The sequence below is a fragment of the Elephas maximus genome, chromosome 20 (assembly GCF_024166365.1).
Source record: "Elephas maximus indicus isolate mEleMax1 chromosome 20, mEleMax1 primary haplotype, whole genome shotgun sequence".
Lineage (NCBI taxonomy): Eukaryota > Metazoa > Chordata > Mammalia > Proboscidea > Elephantidae > Elephas > Elephas maximus.
The window spans coordinates 74,997,379-75,022,370 of NC_064838.1; the positions used below are offsets into that span (position 1 = coordinate 74,997,379).

The 24,992-nt window shown below is 37.3% G+C and overlaps 1 protein-coding gene across 1 annotated transcript; it reads right to left on the reverse strand.

The window, feature by feature from the left end:
* Position 1: 1 nt before the first annotated feature.
* Positions 2-20,979, reverse strand: LOC126063659 (olfactory receptor 4C16-like). The gene is made up of 2 exons (XM_049862085.1): positions 20,571-20,979; positions 2-723 (listed from the first exon to the last, which is right to left on the reverse strand). The coding sequence occupies exons 1-2, from the start codon at positions 20,977-20,979 to the stop codon at positions 2-4; spliced, it is 1,131 nt and encodes a 376-aa protein (XP_049718042.1).
* Positions 20,980-24,992: the final 4,013 nt, after the last annotated feature.

A 24,992-nucleotide genomic window follows, 5' to 3' on the forward strand; every position in this document is an offset into this window, starting at 1 on the left:
TTCAAATTCTATAGAACACAGTTATCATATCCATGGGGAAGGTAGTTGTGGGGCATGTGTATATAAATATACAGGGAACAAAGAACAAGATGACTACAATGATACGGGAGATGCAAATGGAAAGGGCTTTTTTCCTCCCTTCAGCACTGTGGTTTCTCAGGGAATGCAGGATGATTACATAGGAGAACGTTCGCATGATAAAAATCATTATGCAAAGGGCCCCACTATTGGACACCAGTAGCAGGTTGATCACATAGGTGTCTGTACAGGCAAGTTTCAACAAGGGCCGAAAGTCACATAAATAGTGATCAATCACATTGGGACCACAGAAAGGTAAACTCAAAGTCAGAAAAATCTGAACTGAAGAATGCACACAGGCCCCTACCCAGGCTATAGCTACCAACACACTGCAGACCCACTGGGTCATGATGCTCATGTAATGCAGGGGTTTACAGATGGCCACATAGCGGTCAACTGCCGTCAGCACAAGGATCAAGATCTCCTGGCAGCCAAAGAAATGAAGTGAAAAGATTTGGATCATGCACTCATTAAAAGAGATGGTGTTATTCTTCAGAAGGGTGTCCACAATCATTCTAGGGGCTATGGAAGTGGAGAAGTAGGTATCAGATAAGGATAAGTAGAAAAGGAAGAAGTACATTGGACTCCCAAGTGCCCAACTGGTCTTGATGGTAATAATAATCAATGAGTTACCCAATAATGTCCCTAAGTAGAAAAGCAAGAAAAAGGCAAACGCTATTTTCTTTTTAACAGGATCTTGAGTCAACCCAAGCAGAATGAACTCAGTCACATTATTATTCAGCAGCATGATTTCATGAATGAGAAGATGGTACAAGTATGAAATAGTTTATATGAAAAACAAATTTAAAAAATACAGTTATTTATGATGGTATGCAACAGTTTGAAATATTTTAAGCAAATTAATTTCTGGTGCTATGCAATGTTATGGGATATCATGAGCAAAAAATAAATATTCCACATCAGGGACATTCTAGCTATTTATCCTAATGAGTCACTTCACCTCTTTGTTCCTCAATTTTGTAATGACCTCTTCAGAGAGTGGTTTTAAATTTCAAATAAGCTTATGAAGGATACTTTCCTAAATCACTTTTAAAATGCAATTCCTTGTTAACATGTTTCTGCTCTTATTAATTTGATTTATTTGATAAATAAAAAATCAGGGTATATGATGCCAGTGTATTATTTAATAGTTTTCACATTCAGTAGACCATTGGGCCCACGTTTTGCATGGTTGGTTTATCAGGCAGCATTTAGGATACATTTGTCTTCTTTTTGAATTTAATGTTATAAATATAAAGTCACACACTGTTCCTGTCCACATAAATAATGTCTTATTTCTTCATACATTTATTACATATTAGTGATACATACATATATAAGTGTATATTACTCATGAACATATAATAAACAAACAAAAACATTGCCACGAAGTGGATTCTACTCATGGAGTCCACGTGTGTTACAGAGTGGAACTGCTCCATAGTTTTTTTTTTTTTTTTGAGATAATTTTTATAGAAACAGATCACCAGGACTTTCTTCCTTGGTTGTGGTGAGTGGGTTTGAATTCTGAATCTTTATGTTACTAATTGAGTAAAAACCATTTATGCCACCCAGGGACCAACAAATATATGACCCAGTAATTACTGAACACTCATTTCCATTTCCAGATATTTCAGCTTGAAAAAGGAAGCTATTGTGATCAAAGAAGATACTTTGCGTTATTTCAATGTTTTGGATTTTGTTGAAGGTTGCTCTGTAGCCTAACATGTGGTCTATTCTGGAGAACCTTCCATGTGCATTGGAAAAGAAAGTGTACTTTGCAGCTCTTGGGTAGAGTATTCTGTATATATCTGTGAGGTCAAGTTGGCTGATTGTGCACTTTAGCTTTTCTGTATCTTTGTTGAGTGTCTTTCTACATGTTCTGTCCTTTACCAAGAGTGGTGTGATGAAATCTGCCTTTATTGTGGAACAGTCAATTTCTCTTTTCAGTGCTGTTAGAGTTTGTTGTATGTGTTTTTGAGCCTTGTCATTGGGTACACAGATGTTTATTATGGTTAAATTCATGATGGATCATTTCTTTAATCATTATATAGTTATAGTGCCCTTCTTTGTTTTTTATGGTGGGTTTTGTTTTAAAGTCTATTTTACCTGAGATTAGTATTGCCACTCCTGCTCTCTTTTGGTAGTTATTTGTTTGATATATGTTTTCCCTTCTTTGATTTTTAATAAATTTACATCTTTCCTTCTGAGGTGTGTCTCTTGTAGACACGTATTGATGGATCCTGGTTTTTAATCCATTCTGTCACCCTCTGTCTCTTTATGTGTGCATTTATACCATTTACATTCAGTGTAATTATTGAGAGGTGTAAGTTTACTGCGGTCACTTTGTAGTTTCTTTTGTGTGTGTGTGTGTAGTGACATTTTCTTTGTTCCTCTTACTCTCCTGTTCTGAGTTCCTTTTGTTTGTGGATTTCTTTTTGTAGATTTTGTTTTTATTGAGATTTTATGTTTTTCTTCTTTATTTTGATGAGTATATTTGTTAACTTTCTTTGTTGTTACCTTGTATTGACTCTTACCTTCCTAGGTTTGAACCAGTTCATTATTACTTGGTATCACCTTGCCTTCCTCTCCATTAAACAATTCTACACCTACACCGTTTATTCCCGCTTTTATCGTCCTGACATTGTTGTCATTTATGCATTAGCCTCTCTGGCTCCCTGTTGCAATTCGTTTGGTTTGGGGTAGTCCTTGAGAGTTCATTCCCTAGGTTGTTATCCAGCTGGTACAATCTTGTATCCTGGATACTTTCTGTGGTCTGATGTTGTTTGTTCTCAGACTAAAGGACTCCCTTCAGTAATTCTTTTCTTTGGTTTTTACATATTCCCTTGATTTCTGTTTATCTGGAAATGTCCTCATTTCACCATCACATGTGAACGAGAGTTTTGTGGTATATATTATTCTTGGTTGGCATTTTTTTTTTCTTTCAAGGCTTTAGATATGTCATCCCATTACCCTCTTGCCTTCATGATTTCTGCCAAATAGAGCTTTGTCTCATTGTTTCTTCTCTGTATGTGACCTTTTGTTTTTCTTGAGCTGCTCTCAGTATATTTTCTTTGTCTTTGGTTTTAACAAGTGTGATTTGCCTTGGTGATTTCCTTTTGGGCTCTATCCTGTATGGGATTTGTTGAGCTTCTTGGACAGTCAGCTTTTCATCTTCCATTTTTTGTTTGTATTTTCCATGAATTTGTCTGCCTTTTCCAAAAATTTGCGTATTTTTTCCTCATTTTTGTCTGCTTCTTGCTTCAATTATTGAATAGCTCTGAATATTAGAGATTTGAATTCCCTGTCAGGTAATTCTAGTGCCTTTTCATCTACTGAAAAGTCATCTTGTGTTTTATTTTGGATGCCTACTGGTACCATTCTGTCTTGTTTTTTTTATATGTCTTGATTCTGTCTGCTGTCTTCAGGACATTCAGTAGTTATTTTCTTCATTTATCTATTGTAGATCTATTTGTTTCATCCTACTTTTTTGTTTTATTAGGTTATGTCTGAGAAGTTGGGCTGTGCATTCTTTGTTGTTTCCTTGTCTGTGCTCATGATACTTTTCACCTCCTTTTCCAATCACCAGGGCCAATCACTCAGCTATGGTGCAGCAGGGCAGGTCCTGCTCAAGGGAAGGTGCTGGGATGCGTTGTTTGTGGCATGTATAAGGGCTGACAATGTGGGCTGGAAATCAGGGCTGGGCAGGTTCTGGTAGGCCATGCCTGTTCTGGTTGGGGGTGTAATTTTTAGCTCATGATGCAGGTAGGCAGGAAGGCATGGGGAGGTTGTGATGTGAGCTAATATAGGCATGGGAAAGAAGAGAAGGAGAAAGAAACAGGAGCCAATAACCAAAAAAAAGTGATAAGGGAGCTTGCTGGTAGAGTAGAGAGATGAGAAACTGAAAAGTGGAAAAAAAAAAACAAAGGGAGAAAGAAAGAAAATAATAATTAACTAAAATATCTGGAACAAAATAAAGAAAAGCGCTCAGGGATCCCACTAGTGCAGCTGCAAAGACTGAGGAAGTGGTTCTCAGGCTGCACAGTATAGCCTGGCTAGGATGGGGTATAGTTGTCACACAGTGCGAGGTATTCAGGAGACAGGAAAATAAGGTATGTATAGAGAGACCAGAACTGAGAAATGAAGACAGAGAGGAAAAATGAAAGAAGAAAGAAATACCCCCAGGGGCTGAACAGACTGGGGCTGAACACACAGTGCAGCACAGTTAGAAGGGACTCCCAAGCCACGAAAAGAAAAAGAAAACAAACAATAAAACAAAGCAAAGAAAAAAAAAAAGCCCCAGGAATCCCACCAGTGTGGTGTCATGGGCCAGGGGAGTGGTTCCCCATTCACAGCCTTTTCTTTGTCTTTGGTTTTAAGGAGTGGTGATTTCCTTTCAAGAAGCAAAGCTGGCCCATGGAGCCAGGTGTTCAAGAGAAAGGAGGGGGTGGTGGTGGGAGGCACAGAAGAAACCAAAATAAATGGAAAAAAGCAATATCATCAGCAGACTAGTGGCACTCAGGGAGCTGGCCTGTGTGGGCGGGGTGAATCCAAGCAGCCCAGGACTGAAGCAGATGCCTCCCTATGAAGAGACTGCAGCTGGTGGGAAGCATAGGAGCCCAAAGATGGAGGGAGGGGGAGAAGGGTAAGGATTAGGAAAGCATATTTTGCTGGTTACCGGGTGCTCTGTCTCCTGCTGGGAACTTCATGAAGCTGCTTTCCCATACTCCTCATCTGCCGATATCTGATGTGGGTGGGGAGATCCAAGCAGCACGTATTCTGCATTTCCTGGCCATCTGAGCCACAGCAGCCAGCAAGGAACATGAAGGTAGAGCAGCGGGAAGAGGATGGGAAGGTTAGAAAGAATATATCGCTGGTTACCGGATGCTCTGTCTCTTGCTGGGAGCTCTGTGAAGCTGTTTTCCCATGCTCCCTGTCCGCCAATCTCTGACAGGAGTCGAGATGATGAATCTGTGCTGCATTAGCTGATAGGGAGCCTCTGCATGTTTGTCTCCTCCCTGTCTGTTCTCTGTCAGTTTCTTTTTCCATTTGGTGTTTGGCTGAGTTCTTTATCTCTTTGTTTGACACTTCAGGTTGCGGGAATGACATTTGTCTCTGTTTTACTTATTTTTGCTGTGGAGGGACAGTGTGGTGCTTCTATCTATGGCATCACGTTGTCCAGAAGTCTGAAATGTTCTTTTTAACGATGAATGGAATGCTATTCTTCTTTAATTTATCATTCTGGCATAATAGACCACAGAATTATCTAAGTCAAAATGGCCAATGGCAGTCCATTTCAGCTCACTAATGGCTGGACCAATGTTTATGTGTACCGTTTTATTTTTGATGATTTCTAACTTTCCTAGATTTATAATCCATGCATTCCATATTCCTATCATTAACAGAAGATTGCAGCTGTTTCTTTTTGAGTTGTGCCACATCTGCAAATGAAGGTCTTGAAACCTTGAGTCGATTCAAGTCATTAAGGTCTACTCTACCTTGAGGTAGCAGATCTTGCCCAATTGTATTTTGAGTGGCTTCAAGCCTGAGGGCTCATTTTTTGGCAGTATATTAGACAGTGCTTTGCTGCTCTTCATAAGGTTTTAATTGGCTTTTTTTTTTTTTTTTCTTTTCAGAAGTAGACTGCCAGGTCCTTCTAAGCCTGACTTAATCTGGAAGCTCAACTGAAACCTGTCCACCAAGGGTGAAATTACTGGTATTAGAATACCTGTGGCATAGCTTCCAACCTCACAGCAATGCGAAAACAGCCACATTAGCACAAACGGACAGACATGTGGGGAATTTTTTTTGATTAACTGATGAAATATTTTCAGAATGTTTAGCTGTTAAGAGTTAATGCTAAACAAACATTCTGGCTTGTGACATTTTGGATTCCATTATCCTTTCCTTCTCCCTTCTCATCACAGTATTTTATACCAGGGATGGATTCTGACCTAGGGCAGATACTCCATAACATGGCCAATCACCTAAATTTAGTCTACTCTACTCAATTATAAGAGCAAGCTTATTCAAATTTCCTCTCTGGAATTCTGACTAGGTAACCTGATAGGTTAGAGGGAAGAGAGAAAAGCTTGTATAATGCATAGGAGATCCTTTGTCTTGAAAACCAAAAGCACATGCAAACAGGCATTTTGAGAAAACAGAGAACATAGTAGAGAGAAAAAAAATGTAAGAAAAAAAAAAATGGAAATCATGCACAAAGTCACAGAACACAAGAGATGACACACTAGTACTCCCAACATCCTGAGGGACTTCCTAGTTTCCCCCAAGTCCATGAGAGTTCCTATGATTAACATGATTTTACAAAATAAAATGATCAGCGTACTTTTTTTAATCACTAAATAGATCTCACTGAAACCCAGTACCTGATTCATTATCTCCAAAATACCAATTGTAATTTTATTATGACACGCAAGAAGTAAAACAACTAATTGCTCCCACCATTCTTTCACGATGAGGAGCGCATAGGAGATGAACTTTTACTAGAAAATGAGTAGAAAACTATATAATAAGTTAGCGTTGCTGTTGGTTGTTGCCCTCGAGTCAGTTCAGACTCATAGTGACCCTGTGTACAACAGGATGAAACACTGCCCTGTCCTGCACCATCATCACAATTGAGGTATGCCTGAGCCCATTTTTGGCAGCCACTGTGTCAGTCCACCTCGTTGATGGTCTTTCTCTCTTTCATTGACCCTCTACTTTACCAAGCATAATGTCCTTTTCCAGGAACTGGTCTTTCCTGTTAACATGTCCAAAGTATGTGAGACAAACTCTCACCATCTTTGCCTCTAAGGAGCATTCTAGCTGTACTTCTTACAAGACACAATTGTCTGTTCTTTTGGTAGTGCATGGCATATTCAATATTCTTCACCAACACCGCACTTCAAAGACATCAATTCTTCTTCCTTCTTATTCATTGTCCAACTTTCACATGCATATGAGGCAATTGAAAACACCATGGATTGGGTCAGGCTCATCTTTGCCCTTGAAGTGACATCTTTGCTTTTTAACACTTTAAAGAGTTCCTTTGCAGCAGACTTCTCCAATGCCATACATCTTTTGATTTTTTTAAAATTTTTATTGTGCTTTAAGTGAAAGTTAAAAATCAAGTCAGTCTCTCATGCAAAAATATATATACACCTTGCTGTATACTCCAAATGCCCTCCCCTGATAAGACAGCCCACTCCTTCCCTCCGCTCTCTCTTTTCATATCCATTCCATCAGCTTCTGAACCCCTCTGCCCTCTCATCTCCCCTCCAGAAAGGAGACAACAACATAGTCTCAGGTGTCTACTTAATCCAAAAAGCTGATTCTTAACCAGCATCTTTTTCTATCCCATTGTCTAGTCCAATCGCTGTCTGAAGTGTTGGCTTTGGGAATGGTTCCTGTCTTGGGCTAGGAGAAGGTCTGGGGACCATGACCACTGGGATCCTTCTAGCCTCAGTCAGACCATTAAGTCTGGTCTTTTTATGAGAATTTGGGGTCTTCATTCCTCTGCTCTCCTGCTCCCTCAGGGGTTCTCTGTTGTGCCGGGCACCGTCTAGTTCTTCTGGTCTCAGACTGATGTAGCGTCTGGTTTATGTGGCCCTTTCTGTCTCTTGGGCTCATAATTACCTTGTGTGCTTGGTGTTCTTCATTCTCCTTTGGTCCAGGTGGGTTGAGACCAATTCATGCATCTTAGATGGCCATTTGCTAGCGTTTTAGACCCCAGACACCATTCTCCAAAGTGGGATGCAGAATGTTTTCTTAATGGATTTTATTATGCCAATTGACTTAGACGTCCCCTGAAACCATGGTCCCCAAACCCACACCCTTGCTACGCTGACCTTTGAAGCATTCAGTTTATTCAGGAAACTTCTTTGCTTTTGCTTTAGATCAGTTGTGTTGACCTCTCCTGCATTGTGTGTTGTCCTTCCCTTCCTGTGGTTCTTAACTACCATCAAAGTAGTGAATACACCTCTCCCTCCCTTCCCCCTCTCATAACCATCAAATTATATTTTCTTCTCTGTTTAAACTATTTATCGGGGTCTTAGAATAGTGGTCTTATATAATATTTGTCCTTTTGCAAGTGACTAATTTCACTCAGCACAATGCCTTCCAGGTTCCTCCATATTATGAAATGTTTCACAGATTCATCACTGTTCTTTATTGTTGCATTGTATTCCATTGTGTGAATATACCAGAATTTATTTATCCATTCATCCGTTGATGGGCACCTTGGTTGCCTCCACCTTTTTGCTCTTGTGAACAGTGCTGCAACGAACATGGGTGTGCATATATCTGTTCGTGTAAAGGGTCTTATTCCTCTAGGATATATTCCAAGGAGTGAGATTGCTGGATAGTATGGTAGTTGTACTTCCAGCTTTTTAAAAAAGTGCCAAATTGATTTCCAAAGTGGTTGTACCATTTTACATCCCCACCAGCAGTGTATAAGTGTTCCAGCCTCTGCACAATCCCTCCAACGTTTATTATTTTGGGTTTTTTGGATTAATGCCACCCTTGTCGAAGTGAGATGGAATCTCATTGTAGTTTTGATTTACATTTCTCTAATGGATAATGATCGTGAGCATTTCCTCATATATCTATTAGCTACTTAAATGTCTTCTTTAGTGAAGTGTCTGTTGATATGTTTTGCCCTTTTTTTAATTGGGTTGTTTTTTGTACTTGTGTTTTAGCAGTATCATGTAGATTTTAGAGATGAGGCACTGATCAAAATGTCATAGCTAAAAACTGTTTCCCAGCCTGTAGGTAGTCTTTTTATACTCTTTTGGTGAAGTCTTTGGATGAGCAAAGGTGTTTGATTTTTAGGAGCTCCCAGTGATCTAGTTTTTCCTCTGCATTCTTAATAATGTTTTGTATACTGTTTATGCCATATATTAGGGCTTTTAATATTGTCCCTATTTTTTCTTCTATGATATTTATCGTTTTACATTTTATATTTAGGTCTTTGATCCATTTGAAGTTAGTTTTTGTGCATGGTGTGAGGTATGGGTCCTGTTTCATTTTTTTGCAGATGGATATCCAGTTATGCCAGCACCATTTGTAAAAAAGACTATCGTTTCCCCAATTAACTGACACTGGGCCTTTGTCAAATATCAGCTGCTCAGATGTGAATGGATTTATATCTAGGTTCTCAATTCTGTTCCATTGGCCTATGTGTCTGTTGTACCATTACCAGGCTGTTTTGACTACTGTGGCGGTATAATATGTTCTAAAATCAGGTAGAGTGAGGCCTCCCACTTTGTTCTTCTTTTTCAGTAATGCTTTACTTCTCCGGGGCTTCTTTCCCTTCCATATGAAGTTGGTGATTTGTTTCTCCATCTCATTAAAAAGGTCACTGGAATTTGGATCAGAATTGCATTAAATCTATAGATTGCTTTTAGTAGGATAGACATTTTTACAATGTTAAGTCTTCCTATCTGTGAGCAAGTTATGTTTTTCCACTTATGTAGGTCTCTTTTGGTTTCTTGGCCAAGTGTTTTGTAATTTTCTTTGTATAAGTCTTTTACATCTCTGGTAAGATTTATTCCTAAGTATTTTATCTTCTTGGGGGCTACTGTAAATGGTATTGATTTGATGATTTCCTCTTCGATGTTCTTTTTGTTACTGTAGAGGCATTCAACTGATTTTTGTACGTTTATCTTGTATTTTGATACTCCGCTGAACTATTAGTTTCAGTAGTTTTCTGGAGGATTCCTTAGAGTTTTCTTTGTATAAGATCATGTCTCCTGCAAATAGAGATAATTTTACTTCTTCCTTGCCAATCCGGAGGTCCTTTATTTCTTTATCTAGCCTAATTGCTCTGGATAGGACCCCCCATACAATGTTAAATAAGAGTGGTGATAAAGGGCATCCTTGTCTGGTTCCTGATATCAAGGGTAATGCTTTCAGAATCTCTCCATTTAGGATCATGTTGGCTATTGGCTTCGTACAAATGCCCTTTGTTATGCTGAGGAATTTTCCTTCTATTCCTATTTTCCTGAGAGTTTTTATCATGAATGGGTGTTGAATTTTGTCAAATGCCTTTTGTGCATCAATTGATAAAATCATGTGATCCTTGTCTTTTGTTTTAATTATATGGTGGATTACATTAATTGTTTTTTCTCATGTTGAACCATTCCTGCATACCTGGTATGGATCCCACTTGGTCATGTTGAATTATTTTTTTTGATATGTTGTTGGATTCTACTGGGTAGAATTTTGTTGAGGATTTTTACATCTAATATCATGAGTGATATAGGTCTGTAATATTCTTTTTCTGTTGTCTCTTTACTGGGTTTTGGTATCAGGGATATGCTGGCTTCATAGAATGATTTTGGGAGTATTCCACCCTTTTCTATGCTCTGAAATACCTTTGGTAGTAGTGGTGTTAACTGTTCTTTGAAAGTCTGGTAGAACTCTGCATTGAAGCTGTCCAGGCCAGGAATTTTTTTTTTTTGGTTGGGATTTTTTTGATTACCGTTTCAATCTCTTTTTTTGTTATGGATCTATTTAGTTGTTCTACCTCTGTTTGTGTTAGTTGAGGAAGGCAGTGTGTTTCTAGGAATTCATTCATTTCTTCTAGGTTTTCAGATTTGTCAGAATCTGATATGATTCTTTTAATTTCAGTTGGGTCTGTTGTAAAGCTGCCCATCTCATTTCTTATTCAGGTGATTTGCTTCCTTTCCTTTTTTCCTTTTGTCACTTTGGCCAATGGTTTATCAATTTTATTATTTTTTTCAAAGAAGCAGCTTTCGGTCTTATTAATTCTTTTAATTGTTTTTCTGTTTTCTATTTCATTTAATTCTGCTCTAGTTATTTGCTTTCTTCTGGTGCCTGAGAGTTTCTTTTGTTCTCTCTTTCTATTTGTTCAAGTTGTAGGGGTAATTCTTAGATTTTGGCCTTTTCTTCTTTATGTATGTGTGCATTTATTGATATAATTTCACCTCTGAGCACTGCTTTTGATGTCTCCCAAAGGTTCTAATAGGAAGTGTTTTTATTCTCATTGGAATCTATGGATTTCTTTATTCTTTGCTTAATGTCTTCTATAATCCAGTCTTTTTTGAGCAGGGTATTGTTCAGTTTCCAAGTCTTTGATTTCTTTTCCTTGTTTTTTTCTGTTATTGATTTCTACTTTTATGGCCTTATGGTTAGAGAAGATGCTTTGTAATATTTCAGAGTTTAACATTCTGCTAAGGCTTGTTTTATGACCTAATATATGGTCTATTCTAGAGAATGTTCCATGTGCACTAGAAAAGAAAGTATACTTGGGTGCTGTCAGGTGGAGTGTTGTGTATATGTCTATGAGGTCCAGTCGGTTGATTGTGGCATTTAGATCTTCGGTGTCTTCATTGAGTTTCTCTCTGGATGTCCTGTCCTTCACCAAAAGCAGTATGCTGAAGTCTCCTACTATAATTGTGGAGCTGTCTATCTCACTTTTCAGTGGAGATAGAGTTTTTTTATGTATCTTGCAGCCCTGTCATTGGGTGCATAAAAATTTCTTGTGGTTATATCCTTCTTGTATATTGTCCCTTTAATCATTATATAGTGCCCTCCTTATCCTTTATGATGGATTTAACTTTAAAGCCTATTTTGTCAGAAATTAATATTGCCACTCCTGCTTTTATTTGATTGTTGTTTGCTTGATATATTTTTTCCAACCTTTGAGTTTTAATTTTTTTGTGTCTCTGAGCCTAAGATGTGTCTTTTGTAGGCAGCATATAGATGGATCATGCTTTTTTAATCCATGCTGCCACTCTCTGTCTTTTATCAGTGCATTTAGCCCATTTACATTCAGCATAATTATGGATATGTATGAATTTAGTGCTATCATTTCTATGTCTCCTTTTGTGTGCTGTTGACAGTTTCTTTTTCCCACTTAATTTTCTGTGCTGAGTAGTTTATATATTGTCTTTTCCTCATATTCATTGTTGTTGATTTTATTTCTGCTGAGTCTCTATTTTTTTCTTGTATTTTATTTTGATGTGTAGGATAGTTTGTCTCCTTTGTGATTACCTTAATACTTACCCATATTTTTGTAAGTTTAAACCTAAATTTTATTTTTTTGTATTGCTTTGTCTTCTCTGCATCTGAAAGATCTATGACTACATTTCTTTGTCCCTCTTTATTGTTTTATGTGGTCTTCTTTTACATAATAATATTGCTGTTTTCTTGTTTTCAGTTTTTTTTTTTGTCTTGATTTATTATTGTGATTTCCCTGTCTGGGTTGACTTCAGATTGCCCTGCCCAGTGTTCTAGTTTTGTGTTGATACCTGATAGCATTGGTTTTCTAACCAGAGAACTCCCTTTAGTATTCCTTTTACTTTTTGTTTGATTTTTACAAATCTCTAAACTTGTGTTCATCAGAAATGTCCTAATTTCACCTTTCTATTTTAGAGGCAGTTTTACGGGATATATGATTCTTGGCTGGCAATTTTTTTCTTTCAATGCTTTGTATATGTCATCCCCTTGCCTTCTTGCCTTCATGGTTTCTGCTGAGTAGTCCGAGCTTATTCTTATTGACTCTGATTTGTAGATGACTTTTCTTTTATCCCTAGCTGCTCTTAAAATTCTCTCTTTATTTTTGGCTTTAGAAAGTTTGATTATAATATGTCTTGGTGACTTTCTTTTAAAATCTACCACATGTGGAGTTCAATGAGCATCTTGGATAGATATCTTCTCAACTTTCATGATATCAGGGAAGTTTTCTGCAAACAAATCTTCAACAATTCTCTCTGTATTTTCTGTTATGCTTCCCTGTTTTGGAAGTCTAATCACTCGTAGGGTATTTCTCTGATAGAGTCCCACATGATTCTTAAGGTTTCTCCATTTTTTTAAATTCTTTTATCAGATTTTCCTTCAAGTGCTTTATCTTCAAGTTTGGAAATTCTGCCTTCCACTTGTTCAATTCTGCTCCTCTGACTTTCTATTGTTGTCTAATTCTGTAATTTTATTGGTAATCGTCTGAATTTCTGATTGCTGTCTTTTGATTTTTCCAGCTTATTTAATTTTTCCTTATGTTCCTGGATAACCTTTTTAATTTCTTCAACTGCTTTATCTGTGTATTCGTTGGCTTGTTCTATGTATTGTTGGATTTCCTTCCTGATGTCTTGAAGGGTTTTGTATATTAATCTTTTGTATTCTGCATCTAGTAATTCCAGGAAGGTACTTTCATCTAGAAGATCGCTTGATTCTTTGCTCTGAGAGCCTGTTGAGGCAACCATGGTCTGTTTCTTTATGTGACTTGATATTGACTGTTGTCTCTGAGCCATCTATAAGTTATTGTGTTAGTTTATTTTATGTTTACTTACTGTGTTGTAGCTTCTTGCTTTGTTTTGTTTTGATATGCCCAAATGGGTTGCGTGAGTGAGCTAGCCTGTTATTTTTGCCTTTGGAGCTCTGAGATCCTGTCCCCAGATGGCTAAATCTATTATCAGGTATATCAGCCTAGGAGGCGATTTACTTTTCTTGTATGAATTCAGCTCAGGTGTCCAGGTAGCTGAGCATTATGTGTATGGTACAGGCTCTGTCCTACAGTCTTAGAGGGGCAGGGGGGTTTGGTGTAGGTACCAGTATTTGGTTGCAGCAGGGGGTCACACTCTGAACAAGGCAGGGGTCTGAGGATCATCCCCCAAGTACCTCTGAGGAAAGTGTGTCCCTCTTCTCTATAGCATACAGGTGGGTGAGTTCTGCAGACAGACCATAGGCACCCAATGTTTTTGGTTGTAAGGACTGGGAGGTACCAGTTATCCTTGGACATCTGTCATGGGTGGCTGGGTGATCTGAGTGGAGCCACCAGTCTTTAGGCCCCTGATGTGGGTAGGTGAGGACTGTGTTTAATAGGGAAAGTGGTGTCAAACTTCAAACATCCACCTTTCCACTGCGCAGCTGAAACAGTTGTAGTCTCCCAACAAGGGCCTATTCTTCTGAAATGGGCCCACACAGATCCATACATGTGGCAAAGGTACTTAAGTCCATGGGCCATTTATGCCTGGACAGGAGCTGCTTTTGTCCTGAGCTCCCGTGGCTAGTGGAGCTGGCAAATTATCTTTTCCCCCAGTTGCAAATCTTTTCCTTCTCCAAGGCTGGGAGAATGGCTATAGGTTCTCATCAGGGCCTATCTCAGGTCAGGGAAATCAAGAACCACTGAAGCCAGGTTGGGGGCAGCGGGTGGGGTAAAATATACCCAAGTACTTAGCTTTTGCCGAGAGCGCTGTTCTTCTCTGGTTCCAAAGATGTGAGTAGGCTGTGTGGCTGGCTCCTTCTTCTGAGGAAACTGTGGCCTAACGTCAATATCAGCCCACCACAGCCACTCCTGGGAATGGTGTCTGAGGGTTCTTGGCTATTCATGTCTGGTAACTCCTCTCTGCATCTGAACCGTCTCTTCCTCCCCCTGCTGCTCAGTTATTTTTCTAACTTTCCCTTTGATGTTCAGGGCTCCTAGGTTGTCATAAATATACTTGTTTCACTTGTTTTTTCAGGTCTTTGTTTTAAGAGGGCTTACCAGAAGAGTCTGTTTATTCCACCATCTTGGCCTGGACCCCATCCTTTGATTTCTTTACTGCTTCTTCTATGGGTGTTGATTGTGGATCCAAGGAATGAAATCCTTGATACATCAATATTTTCTCCATTTATCATGGTGTTGCTTATTGGTCCAGTTGTATTTTTGTTTTCTTTATGTTGAGGTATAATCCATACTGACATTTTGATCTTCATTACTAAGTGCTTCAAGTCCTCTTCACTTTCAGCAAGAAAGGTTGTGTCATTTCCGTAATGCAGGTTGTTACCTGATGTCCCTTTCTTCTTCATGTAGTCCATCTTCTCGGATTATTTCCTCAACATACAGATTGAATAATTATGGTCAAAAAATACAACCTGATGCACATCTTTCCTGACATTAAAACATGCAGTATCCCCTTGTTCTGTTCAAACAACTGCTTCTTGTTCTTTGTACGGGTAAGCACACGACCACAGTTAAGTGTTCTGGAATTCCCATTCTTTACAATGTTATCCATAATTTCTTATGATCCACACAGTTCAATGTCTTTGCATAGTCAACAAAAACAGGCAAACACAGCTTACCTTCAAGAACTGTATCAGACAGCGTTTCACTGCTTTTCAGCAGATCCTTCTTCCTAGTTTGTCTTAGCCTGGAGGTTCAGCTAAAACCTTTCCACTGTGGTGACTGTGATGGTTAAGGTTGTGTGCTTTCAGCCTCACAGCAATACTCAAGCCCCCACATATGACAAAATGACAGACATGTGGGGAGGGTACAATAAGTTGTAGAGCTAAATATAACATTAGTTTGCTTGAGATGAAAGGTGAGGTGAGAACCTTTGGGAACCTAACCAAAAAAAGAAAAACTAATCCATTGCTGTTGAGTAGATTTCTATAAAGTAGTGACCCTGTAGGACAGAGTAGAACTGCTCTGCAGGGTTTCCAAGGCTTTGATCTTGATGAAAGCAGTCTGCCACTTGTTTGTCCTGTTAATTGGTTGGTGGATTTAACCAATGAGCTTTCAATTAGCAGCCAAACACTTAACCACTGGGCCACCAGGACTACATGTCCACTAACAATAGGAACAGAAAGCCTGAATTATTAAGTCTAGCCTTGATTATTAAGAAAATAGAGGAGTCACTCCCTCCAATATGTAAATTTAAATTTATATTCAAAGACAAATTTTTTTTGACCCCTCTTCCAGTTCACTAATCCTGCCATCCTATCTAGAGACAGAAAGTCTCAAGTTGTGTTTAAAAGTGAAGAAATGAAAAAGCTCTTTGGAATCTCTAAATTAGTGGGCATGATTTATATACTTTGGGAGATAACTTGCAGATAATCAGACAGTGCAACATAGGCCAAATAATTTCTCCGAAAAAAAAACAAACAACCTCCCCCCCCCACACACATATCCTCCCACCTGCTACCTGTGATATACAGTTGCTAGGAGTGGATTAGTGAGTTATTGTGTGCCTGGTGACTGTAATTTTGGGAGGAGGGTTAGGAAAGGACCCCACAGTTCATTATGCAGACTTTCACTTAATCCTTGTATATGTAGCTGCACACTTCCCAATTTTCCCCTATAGTTATATCAGAAATTTTCTACCTCAATTCTTATCTACTATTAATTTTCAAAAAATATTGCCCTTGAGTCAATTGCGATTCATGGTGACCCAATATGTTCCAGAGTAGAATTGTTTTCCATAGGATTTTTAATTGCTGTGATTTTTTGGAAGTAGATTGCCAGGCTTTTCTTCCAAGTATCCTCTGGATGCATTTTAACCTCCAATCTTTTGGTTAATAGCTGAGCACTTAACTGTTTGCACCACCCAGGGACTCCACCTATGGCTATAAGCATATGATTATTTCTTAATGGAAAAAATAAGAAGCTATTCATAGTGATTATCTTTTTACAAAAGGATGAGAAAGATACAATTAGATTTTTTTCATTTTGTACATTTTTGAAATGTTTGGATTTTCAAAATTTCTGCATGCATTACTTCATATTTTCATGTCAAAAGAGTCATCCAGATGGTGAAATTTTATACCGTGTTTTCTTCTTTTTATGCCTTTGTATTATAGAAAAGTAAACCGTAAGTTCATATTTTAAAAAAGAACAGCACTTTCTGTTAAACATGGCCAGCTACCCATAAAAATTTATTTCCTTTCTCATCTAAAGTCTCATTGAAATAAAAGTGAAAGGAAATGACCAAAAAAAAAAAAAAAAAAAAGCTAAACAAAACAGGAAATACCAGTTGCTGAAAGAGTGTCATGCATTTTTCAAAGCATAATGGTAGGTAACTGACTTAGCAGAACAGAGGAAGGTACAAGTATTTGAGGAGGGATACAAAAAAAAAAAAGCAATTTAGTTAACCTGGAAGCTCCTGAGATGTTACAAACTTGAAGCGTCACGTTTCACAGAATGTAGAGGTAAAACTTACCCCGGGTTACTGGAGGATTATTTTCCAGGCTATATAGATGGTCCCAGAGTTATGAACATCAGACCTACATACAACCAGTAGTTATGAACTAACTCAGGTAAAGCTTATTATATTTAAAATTTGAGGCACATAAAATGGTTCCCAAAAGCATAAGGGCACTATTGTACAATGAATATCAAAACATTCTTATTATTAATGTATGATTCTGTTAAAAATCTTTTAGGGTATCTGGAAGAGTTTCTTTTATTTTTTTATGTTTAGAAAAGTACACTATACGCTATATACTAAGACAAAGTTTTGAGTAACTGACGTTAGATACGAACTGTACCTAACTGTTCCAACTTATTTACAAATGCAACATAAAAACAGATATAGTAATGGAACTCGTTTGTAACCCTGGTACTGTCTGTATTCCATACAGCCAGGAGACATCCCTTCTACCCATGATGGTCAGGTTTCAGCAGAATTCGTAGACTAGGACTAGGAAGAAAGGTGATCTGTTTCTGAAAATCGGCCAATTTACACCTTATGGATTACAACAGAGTATTGTCTGACTTGCATGCTTTGAACATGTCATCAGGAGAGTTCAATCACTGGAAGAGAACATCATGCTTGGTGAATTAGATGGCAAGCAAGGATGAGGAAAACCCTTGATGAGATGGATTGGCACAATAATCACAAAAATGGACTCGCACCTACTGGTAATTTTGAAGATGTTGCAGGACTAGTCAATATCTTGTTCTGTTATATACAAGTTCTGTATGAGTGGAGTGGATACAACAATAGTTATCAATCTATCTCTACTGTCTTCTGTCAGGTTGGCTGGTTATCGGTAATGGGATACAAGGTAATTTCTACAAAGTCTGAGATCACAAGAACATTCTCACACTTCTGTTGTTCACAAATAGGTGTTATGTCCTAGGCAATATTTATGGGATACCATATCAATGGATGACTTAGTCTATAAGCCTCAAACACCATTGGAGACACTGTGGAGACAGAAGGCACAATCTATATCTGAAGTACTTAACATTTCAACCTATATCTGAAGAAATAATAATTTCCTTTAAGTATTTATAATTAAGGTTACAGACAAAATTAAGGTTGCTAATCATCTAAATTTCCATAGGAATGTTATCCTGTATTGTCCAGGTAAAATGAATGAAATCATTTAAGGGGGAAGAGAGAGGCAGAAGAGAAAGACGGGGTTGTAGTAATGGAACAATCATCAAATATATGCAATGTGGCTGACTTTGAACCTTTAGGAAAGGGGTTATGAGCCAAGGAATGTGAGTGGCCTCTAGAATCTGGAACAGCCTAGAGCCTCCAAAAGAAACACAACCATACTGACACCTTGATTTTAGCCCAGTGATGCCTATGTCAGACTTCCAACCTAGAGAGGTTAAGACAATAAATCTCTGTTGTTATAAGCCACTACACTTTTGACAATGTGTTACAGCAGAGGTAGAAAACCAACACAAGACCTTAAAACATATAGAGTCAGCTCTATATGTCCTTGCCAGAACACCAAATCTCAAATCATTGGTGAGTGTCCTCATGTCAAAAATTTCTCAATTTACAGACTTACACTCTGTCCCCCTATGCTAACACCTTTAAGATCTTCTCCCATAGTAAAATGTCTCCTCATTTCTCACCACATATATTAGCTAGGTACTGCAATTCCCCCATGTAAATCATTTCTGAAAGAGTAAGGTTTGTACTTTGCTACTTTGGCTTTCCTGAGACTTGCCCCTGGTTAATTGTGTGGAAGTAATGAGATATAGGAGGGAGCTCTGGGGAAGAAAAAATATCATTGTATGACAAGTGCTTCAGATGAGGTAATTGCATCAGATCAGGGCAAGGGAAGACCATTCTCTCACATGGGGAAGCCTACCAAGAAGATGCAGAATAATTTTTAGGTTCATGGTTGTCCCTTTTCTTCACAAAATTTTAGCTCTCTGAGTCCTATTCTTTCTCTCTCAGGACACTGGTTCCAACAAAGGAAGTCTGTTGATGCTGCACCTTCAGTCTTCTTTCCAGTTCTGCCATGTCTATTATAAAATTCTAACTCTGATCTACAGCACGATTTCTGCATGTCCAGGAGACATAAAGTAGTGTTTCTGAGAAGGCACTTACGTTGGATTAAATGCACACTGTCTTTTTATCTTTTGCTTATCTAGAAATACATGAAGGCACCAGTAAAAGCCAAGGAAACTGGAAACTACTACTATGCAAATCTTTCAATAGCAGAATCAAACTGTAACTTCTGTAGTCACTGGTAAACTACTTGGGATGGATTTTACCTTGAAATTCACAGGAACCAAAAAAAAAAAAAAATTGATCCATATATGTCACCACGATTCATTGTAGAATCCAGTTCCGTATCTGCACAGAAAAATGGATACCCGTTTTCTCAAGCTAAAGAAATGTCAAAGCTCTTGGTACATAAAATTGATACAAATTTAATAACTTTAATGCATTTTACTACAAAAAATAGATAAGTATTCTCAAATAAATAAAAATTTCTGTATGGATAAAAATAATACATTAATTTGAAATTAGATTCTTAATGATTATGTAATTAGAGACTGTGGCGTCAGATGGACAGTGACTAAAATTGATATCCCTCGCCACTGCAGAAACATACATTTCATGTGCATGTTTCAGCCCTTTCTACTCCAATTATTCTCTTCTCTGTATTGTATTGGAAACTCACTAAATTTCTTATCTGTGACACAATGTATTTCAATTTCAAAGCCTAAAATTCATTCTCTGGATAATCACATTCATTTTTGAAAGGAGGAAATTTTTTAGGATAGGGATTTAAGCATATAAAGGGCTAACTGACATCATAATAAAATCAACAAACTAACAAACAAAAAATCCATTGTCATGGAGTTGATACCACTCATGGCAACCTCATGCATTACTGAGGAGAATTTTTTCATAGGGCTTTTTGGCTGTACTCTTTATGAAAGTGATTTGCCAGGACTTTCTTCTGTAGTGCTACCAAGTGGATTCGAATGTAAGCCTTTAAATTAATAGTGGAGCGACGCCAGAAATCAACATGAAGTAGGACAGCAAAACACTAGATCAAAACCACAAGTGGTTCTAGTTATCCAAGAGGTAGAGAGACAGTAGTAAAAAATCTAAATCAATTGGCCTGACACATCTGTTTGTACCTGCTTTTGTCTCTTCCTCTACATGAAATTGACTCAACACTAACCAGTGTATGAGTTTATATTATCCATTTTCCTGAAGGAAGTAGCACTTTTTCCCCAAGTTAGGATTCTATGAAATCCACAATAAGAAGATAATATGCTGTATTGAATTATGCTAGGTGAATGCAAACTGTGATGAAGGATTTGAAGTTTCTATTCATCTTTAGTCTTCTGAAGTCAGTTTCTTGTTCCATAGCTTCCTCATGGCATTTTTCACCTCAGCATTTCTCAGTGTATAAATCAGAGGGTTAAGCAAAGGTGTTCCAATTGTATAAAACACAGTTATCATCTTATCTATGGGGAAGGTGGTTGCAGGGCATGTGTATATAAATACACAGGGAACAAAACAAAATGACTACAATGATATGGGAGATGCAGGTGGCAAGAGCCTTTTTCCTTCCTTTAGCACTGTGGTTTCTCAGAGAATACAAGATGATAACATAGGAGAATATCAGCATGACAAAACTCATTATGGAAATGGCCCCACTACTGGACACCAGCAGCAGGTTGGTCACATAGGTGTCTGTACAGGCAAGTTTCAACAAAGGGTGCAAGTCACATAAATAGTGATCAATCACACTGAGACCACAGAAATGTAAACTCAAGGTCAGAAAAATCTGAACTGAAGAATGCACACAAGCCCCTACCCAAGCTATAGCTACCAACACACTGCAGACCCGCCGGTTCATGATGCTCATGTAGTGCAGGGGTTTACAGATGGCCACATAGCGGTCAACGGCCATCAGCGTAAGGATCAAGACTTCCAGGCAGCCAAAGAAATGAAATGAAAAGATTTGGATAATGCACTCACTGAAAGAGATAGTGTTTTTCTTCAGAAGGGTATCCACAATCATTTCAGGGGCTGTGGAAGTAGAGAAGCAGATGTCAGATAAAGATAAGTAGAAAAGGAAGAAATACATTGGACTCCCCAAGTGCCCGACTGGTCTTGATGGTGATGATAATCAACGAGTTACCCAACAATGTCCCTAAGTAGGAAAGCAAGAAAACGACAAACACAATTTTCTTTTTAACAGGATCTTGTGTCAACCCAAGCAGAATGAACTCAGTCACATTATTATTCAGCAACATGATTTCACGAATAAGGAGAAGGTACAAGTGTGAAATGCTTTATCTGAAAAAAAAAAATATATGGGAGTTAATTTAGGGTGCTATGAAACAGTGTGAAATGTTTTATGCCAATTAATTTGTGCTGTTATGTGATATTATGGAATATTTTGAGCAAAAATAAATATTCCTCATCAGGGACATTCTAGCTGTTGTTTCTTAATGAGTCACTTCACCTCTTTGTCCCTCAATTTTTAATGACCTCTTGATAGGGTCATTTTAAATCTCAAGCTCATGAAGGATACTTTCCTAAACCACTCTGAAAATGCTACTCTTTGTTTACTTTGACATGTTTCTGCTGTTATTAATTTGATTTATTTGATAACTACATTTCAGGATATATGACTCTAATGTATTTTTACTTAATTTTTTTCACATTCAATAAAGTTTTGTTATGCCCATGTTTTGCATAGCCGGTTTATCAGGCAGCATTCAGGATAAATTTGTCTTTCTTTTTGAATTTAATGCTAAAAAGTCACACAGTATTCCTGTCCACGTAAATAATATCTTATTTCTACATATATTTATGTATTACATATTAGTGATGCATACTTATATGAATGTATATTACTTATAAATATGTAATAAACAAACAAAATCATTGCTGACAAGTCGATTTTACTCATGGAGGCCACATGTGTTACAGAACAGGGCTGCTCCATAGGGCTTTTTTTTGGATGTAATTTTTACACAAACAGATCACCAGGATTTTCTTCCGTGGTGGCGCTGAGTGGGTTTGAATTGTGAATCTTTAGGTTACTGGTTGAGTGCAAACCATTTACACCACCCAGGGACCAACAAATATATGACCCCAACATTATTGAACACTCATTTCCAGGTATTCTACCTTAAAAAAGGGAGCAAGAAACACTAATTTATCCTATTGCCATGCAGTCAGTTCTGAACATAGCAACCCTATAAACACTTACTACTTCCTAAAAATCAACTTTTACCTCAGACACCTTAATGATGTCTAGTACTTGACATAGTGTAATAAACATAAATGAATATTCTTTGATAATTTGTAATAAGATATCTAGATGCCTTGGTGGTACATGGTTAAAGGACTTCTCTGCTAACCAAAAGTTCAGTGTTTCAAACCCACAGACCACTCACTCCATAGGGGAAAGATGAGGCAGTTTGCTTCCATAAACACTTACAACTTTGGATACCTCTGGGGCAGTTCTACTCCGTCCTAAAAGGTCACTATGAGTTGGAATTGACTTGATGGCAGTGAATTTGGCATAAGGTATCTCAAATATCTCCATTTTTATTTTTTCTTCACATTTCTGAAAAGCTGGAAAGCACCTTGTAGAACACTCAAAGCTCATGAGGTTACATTTCCAAATTACAAGGGGAAGATGATTGCTTGATAGTCCATGCTTCAAGATTCAGGTTTTTTGCTTAAACATTTTAGATCCTGGGAAGTAGGAGTGGGGTTGTCACCAGGCATACCAGGCAGTTGATTTAAAATCATACGGTCAATAAACACAAGTGTAAATATATGGACATTTATTCTGTTTTAGTTGATATTTCATATTAATGTGAAATAATAGACTTTTCAGTAACTGATGTTAGGGAAAAAAAAAAAACTACCTCATTATTCAAAAAAAACTATTTAGTCCCGACAGTTGAAAGATACAAATGTATCAAACCAAAGTAGATAATAATATTGGAAGGATAACTATATTTTAGGGTAGCAAATTCATAAAGAAAAATTGTAATACGTTAAAACTTCTGTCTAACAAAACTCATATGAAGAGTTTTAAAAAGTGGTGGAATGGGGTTAAATATTTATAACTTCTACTAATCAATAACATAAGATTAGTAATCTGATTTTAAGGAGCCCTGTAGGTGCATTGGTTAAGTCCTCGGCATTAGGTCCATGGTTCAAACCCACCCTACATATCTGCAGAGAAAAGACCTTGGATTCTGCTCCCATAAAGTTTTCACCCTAAGAAAACCAATGGAGCAGTTGTGCTCTGTCACAAAGGATCACTATGAGTCAGAACTGACTTGACAACATACAACAACCACCACCACCACACAATTTTACAAAAGAGCAAAGCATTTGAATAAGCAATACACAAAAGAACATTGTAACTGGCCAATGAGCATATAAAAATACCTAATCTCATTAAAATCAGAGAAATACCAATTAAACAACAATGAAATACTCGTAAGTTTTGAAAACACCAGACCATATCAAATTTTGATACTGATTTATGAAATCTAGTAAAATATTCCCCCAAAATATTCAAAAGTCTATAAATTGCATCCCTGCTAAAAATTGGGATAACTGGAAATAAGTGAAATACCTAACAGTAGGGGTACATAGATAACGTGAAATATGTCCTTAGTATTGAAAACTAGGCAGAACTTTAAATATTGGATCTATATAAGCATCTAACGGATAAATCACTGAGATATAATTATGACTTTAAGAATTAATAAATTGCACAAAAATAATCAGAGCATGATAACTTGTATGTTGAAAAGAAATCTATAAAGAATGCTATATAGATTCTGTGTGTACCTGTGTGCTTATAAATGCACTGAAAAAGATGTGGAAGGAAATCTTTACCTCGGGAAGAAAGGGAGTAATGGCCAAAGGGAAAATCAGTGTTAGAAATATTGTGATTTCTCTATTAGGAGACTATATTATAATATTACTTCTATAATTAAAGTTAATTAAAAATTCATTAATTTTAATACTGCTTAAGGAGATTGCAGTATATGATGAATGAAATTACACAAAATAAAACAGAAACTACAATCCAGTAGCAGAATTCAGTGAACTTTTACATAACTTGCTCTTTCTTAGTTATCGTATTGTTTCCTCTATTTCTTTAGTTAATGTATGTACAGAGGCTAGTCTCTAACCATTATATTCCATGAACTTTCACTATTTGAATTTCAGGTTCATATAAAATGTAAATACAACTAGCCAGGTACATTTCTGTACCCTATTACACTAAAAGACATGGAGATATTTGAGATAAAGAAACCAATATTTCGTTCTGTTGTACCTAGGGTGGTTATGAGTAGGAACAGGCTTCATGGCAACTAACAGCAACCACAACAACCACATAGGTAGGTAGGTAGGTAGGTACCATTATGATCACTCTACGGGCATCTATTTCCTCATGTGTAAATGCAGAAGTACAGACTTCGTGAAACTTTCCAGCCACTACCAATTAATGTTTATTAATCAAGTACTTTACTAAATCAATTATTAACTAATCATAATTGTCAATTAATGTTTTCATTATTCCCTTACTATTTTATGCTTATTGCTATTAATATTCCGTAATTTGAGAATGTTCTCAAAAACACAAATTTTTTTTTTAACATTACTGTTCTATCTGAAGTAGAGTAAAAAGCATTCCACAATTTCCTTTAGCCTTTTGTCCCAGAATCAAACAGCCCCAAGTTAGGAGCCAGCATTTCAAGATACCATTCCCATGGTCAATTTTCCATTAGAACAGGTCTCTTTACTTTGACTTGTAAACTAATAAAACTTCCAAACTGTGACCGAAACTAGAAGAGTCTAGAGATTATGAAATATACTTAACAACCTGGCGTATTTTCCCAGTATTCATGGAAAAATATTATTTAAGAGTAGCTTCTA

Bases quoted from the DNA above. Each gene is read 5' to 3' on its own strand.
- LOC126063659 (XM_049862085.1), bottom strand. From the start codon at position 20,979: ATGGCCGTTGACCGCTATGTGGCCATCTGTAAACCCCTGCACTACATG. The intron at 724-20,570 runs GTATTTATATAC...TTTTCTACTTAG, and splicing joins CATTTTGTTTTGTTCCCTGT to GGACATTATTGGGTAACTCA.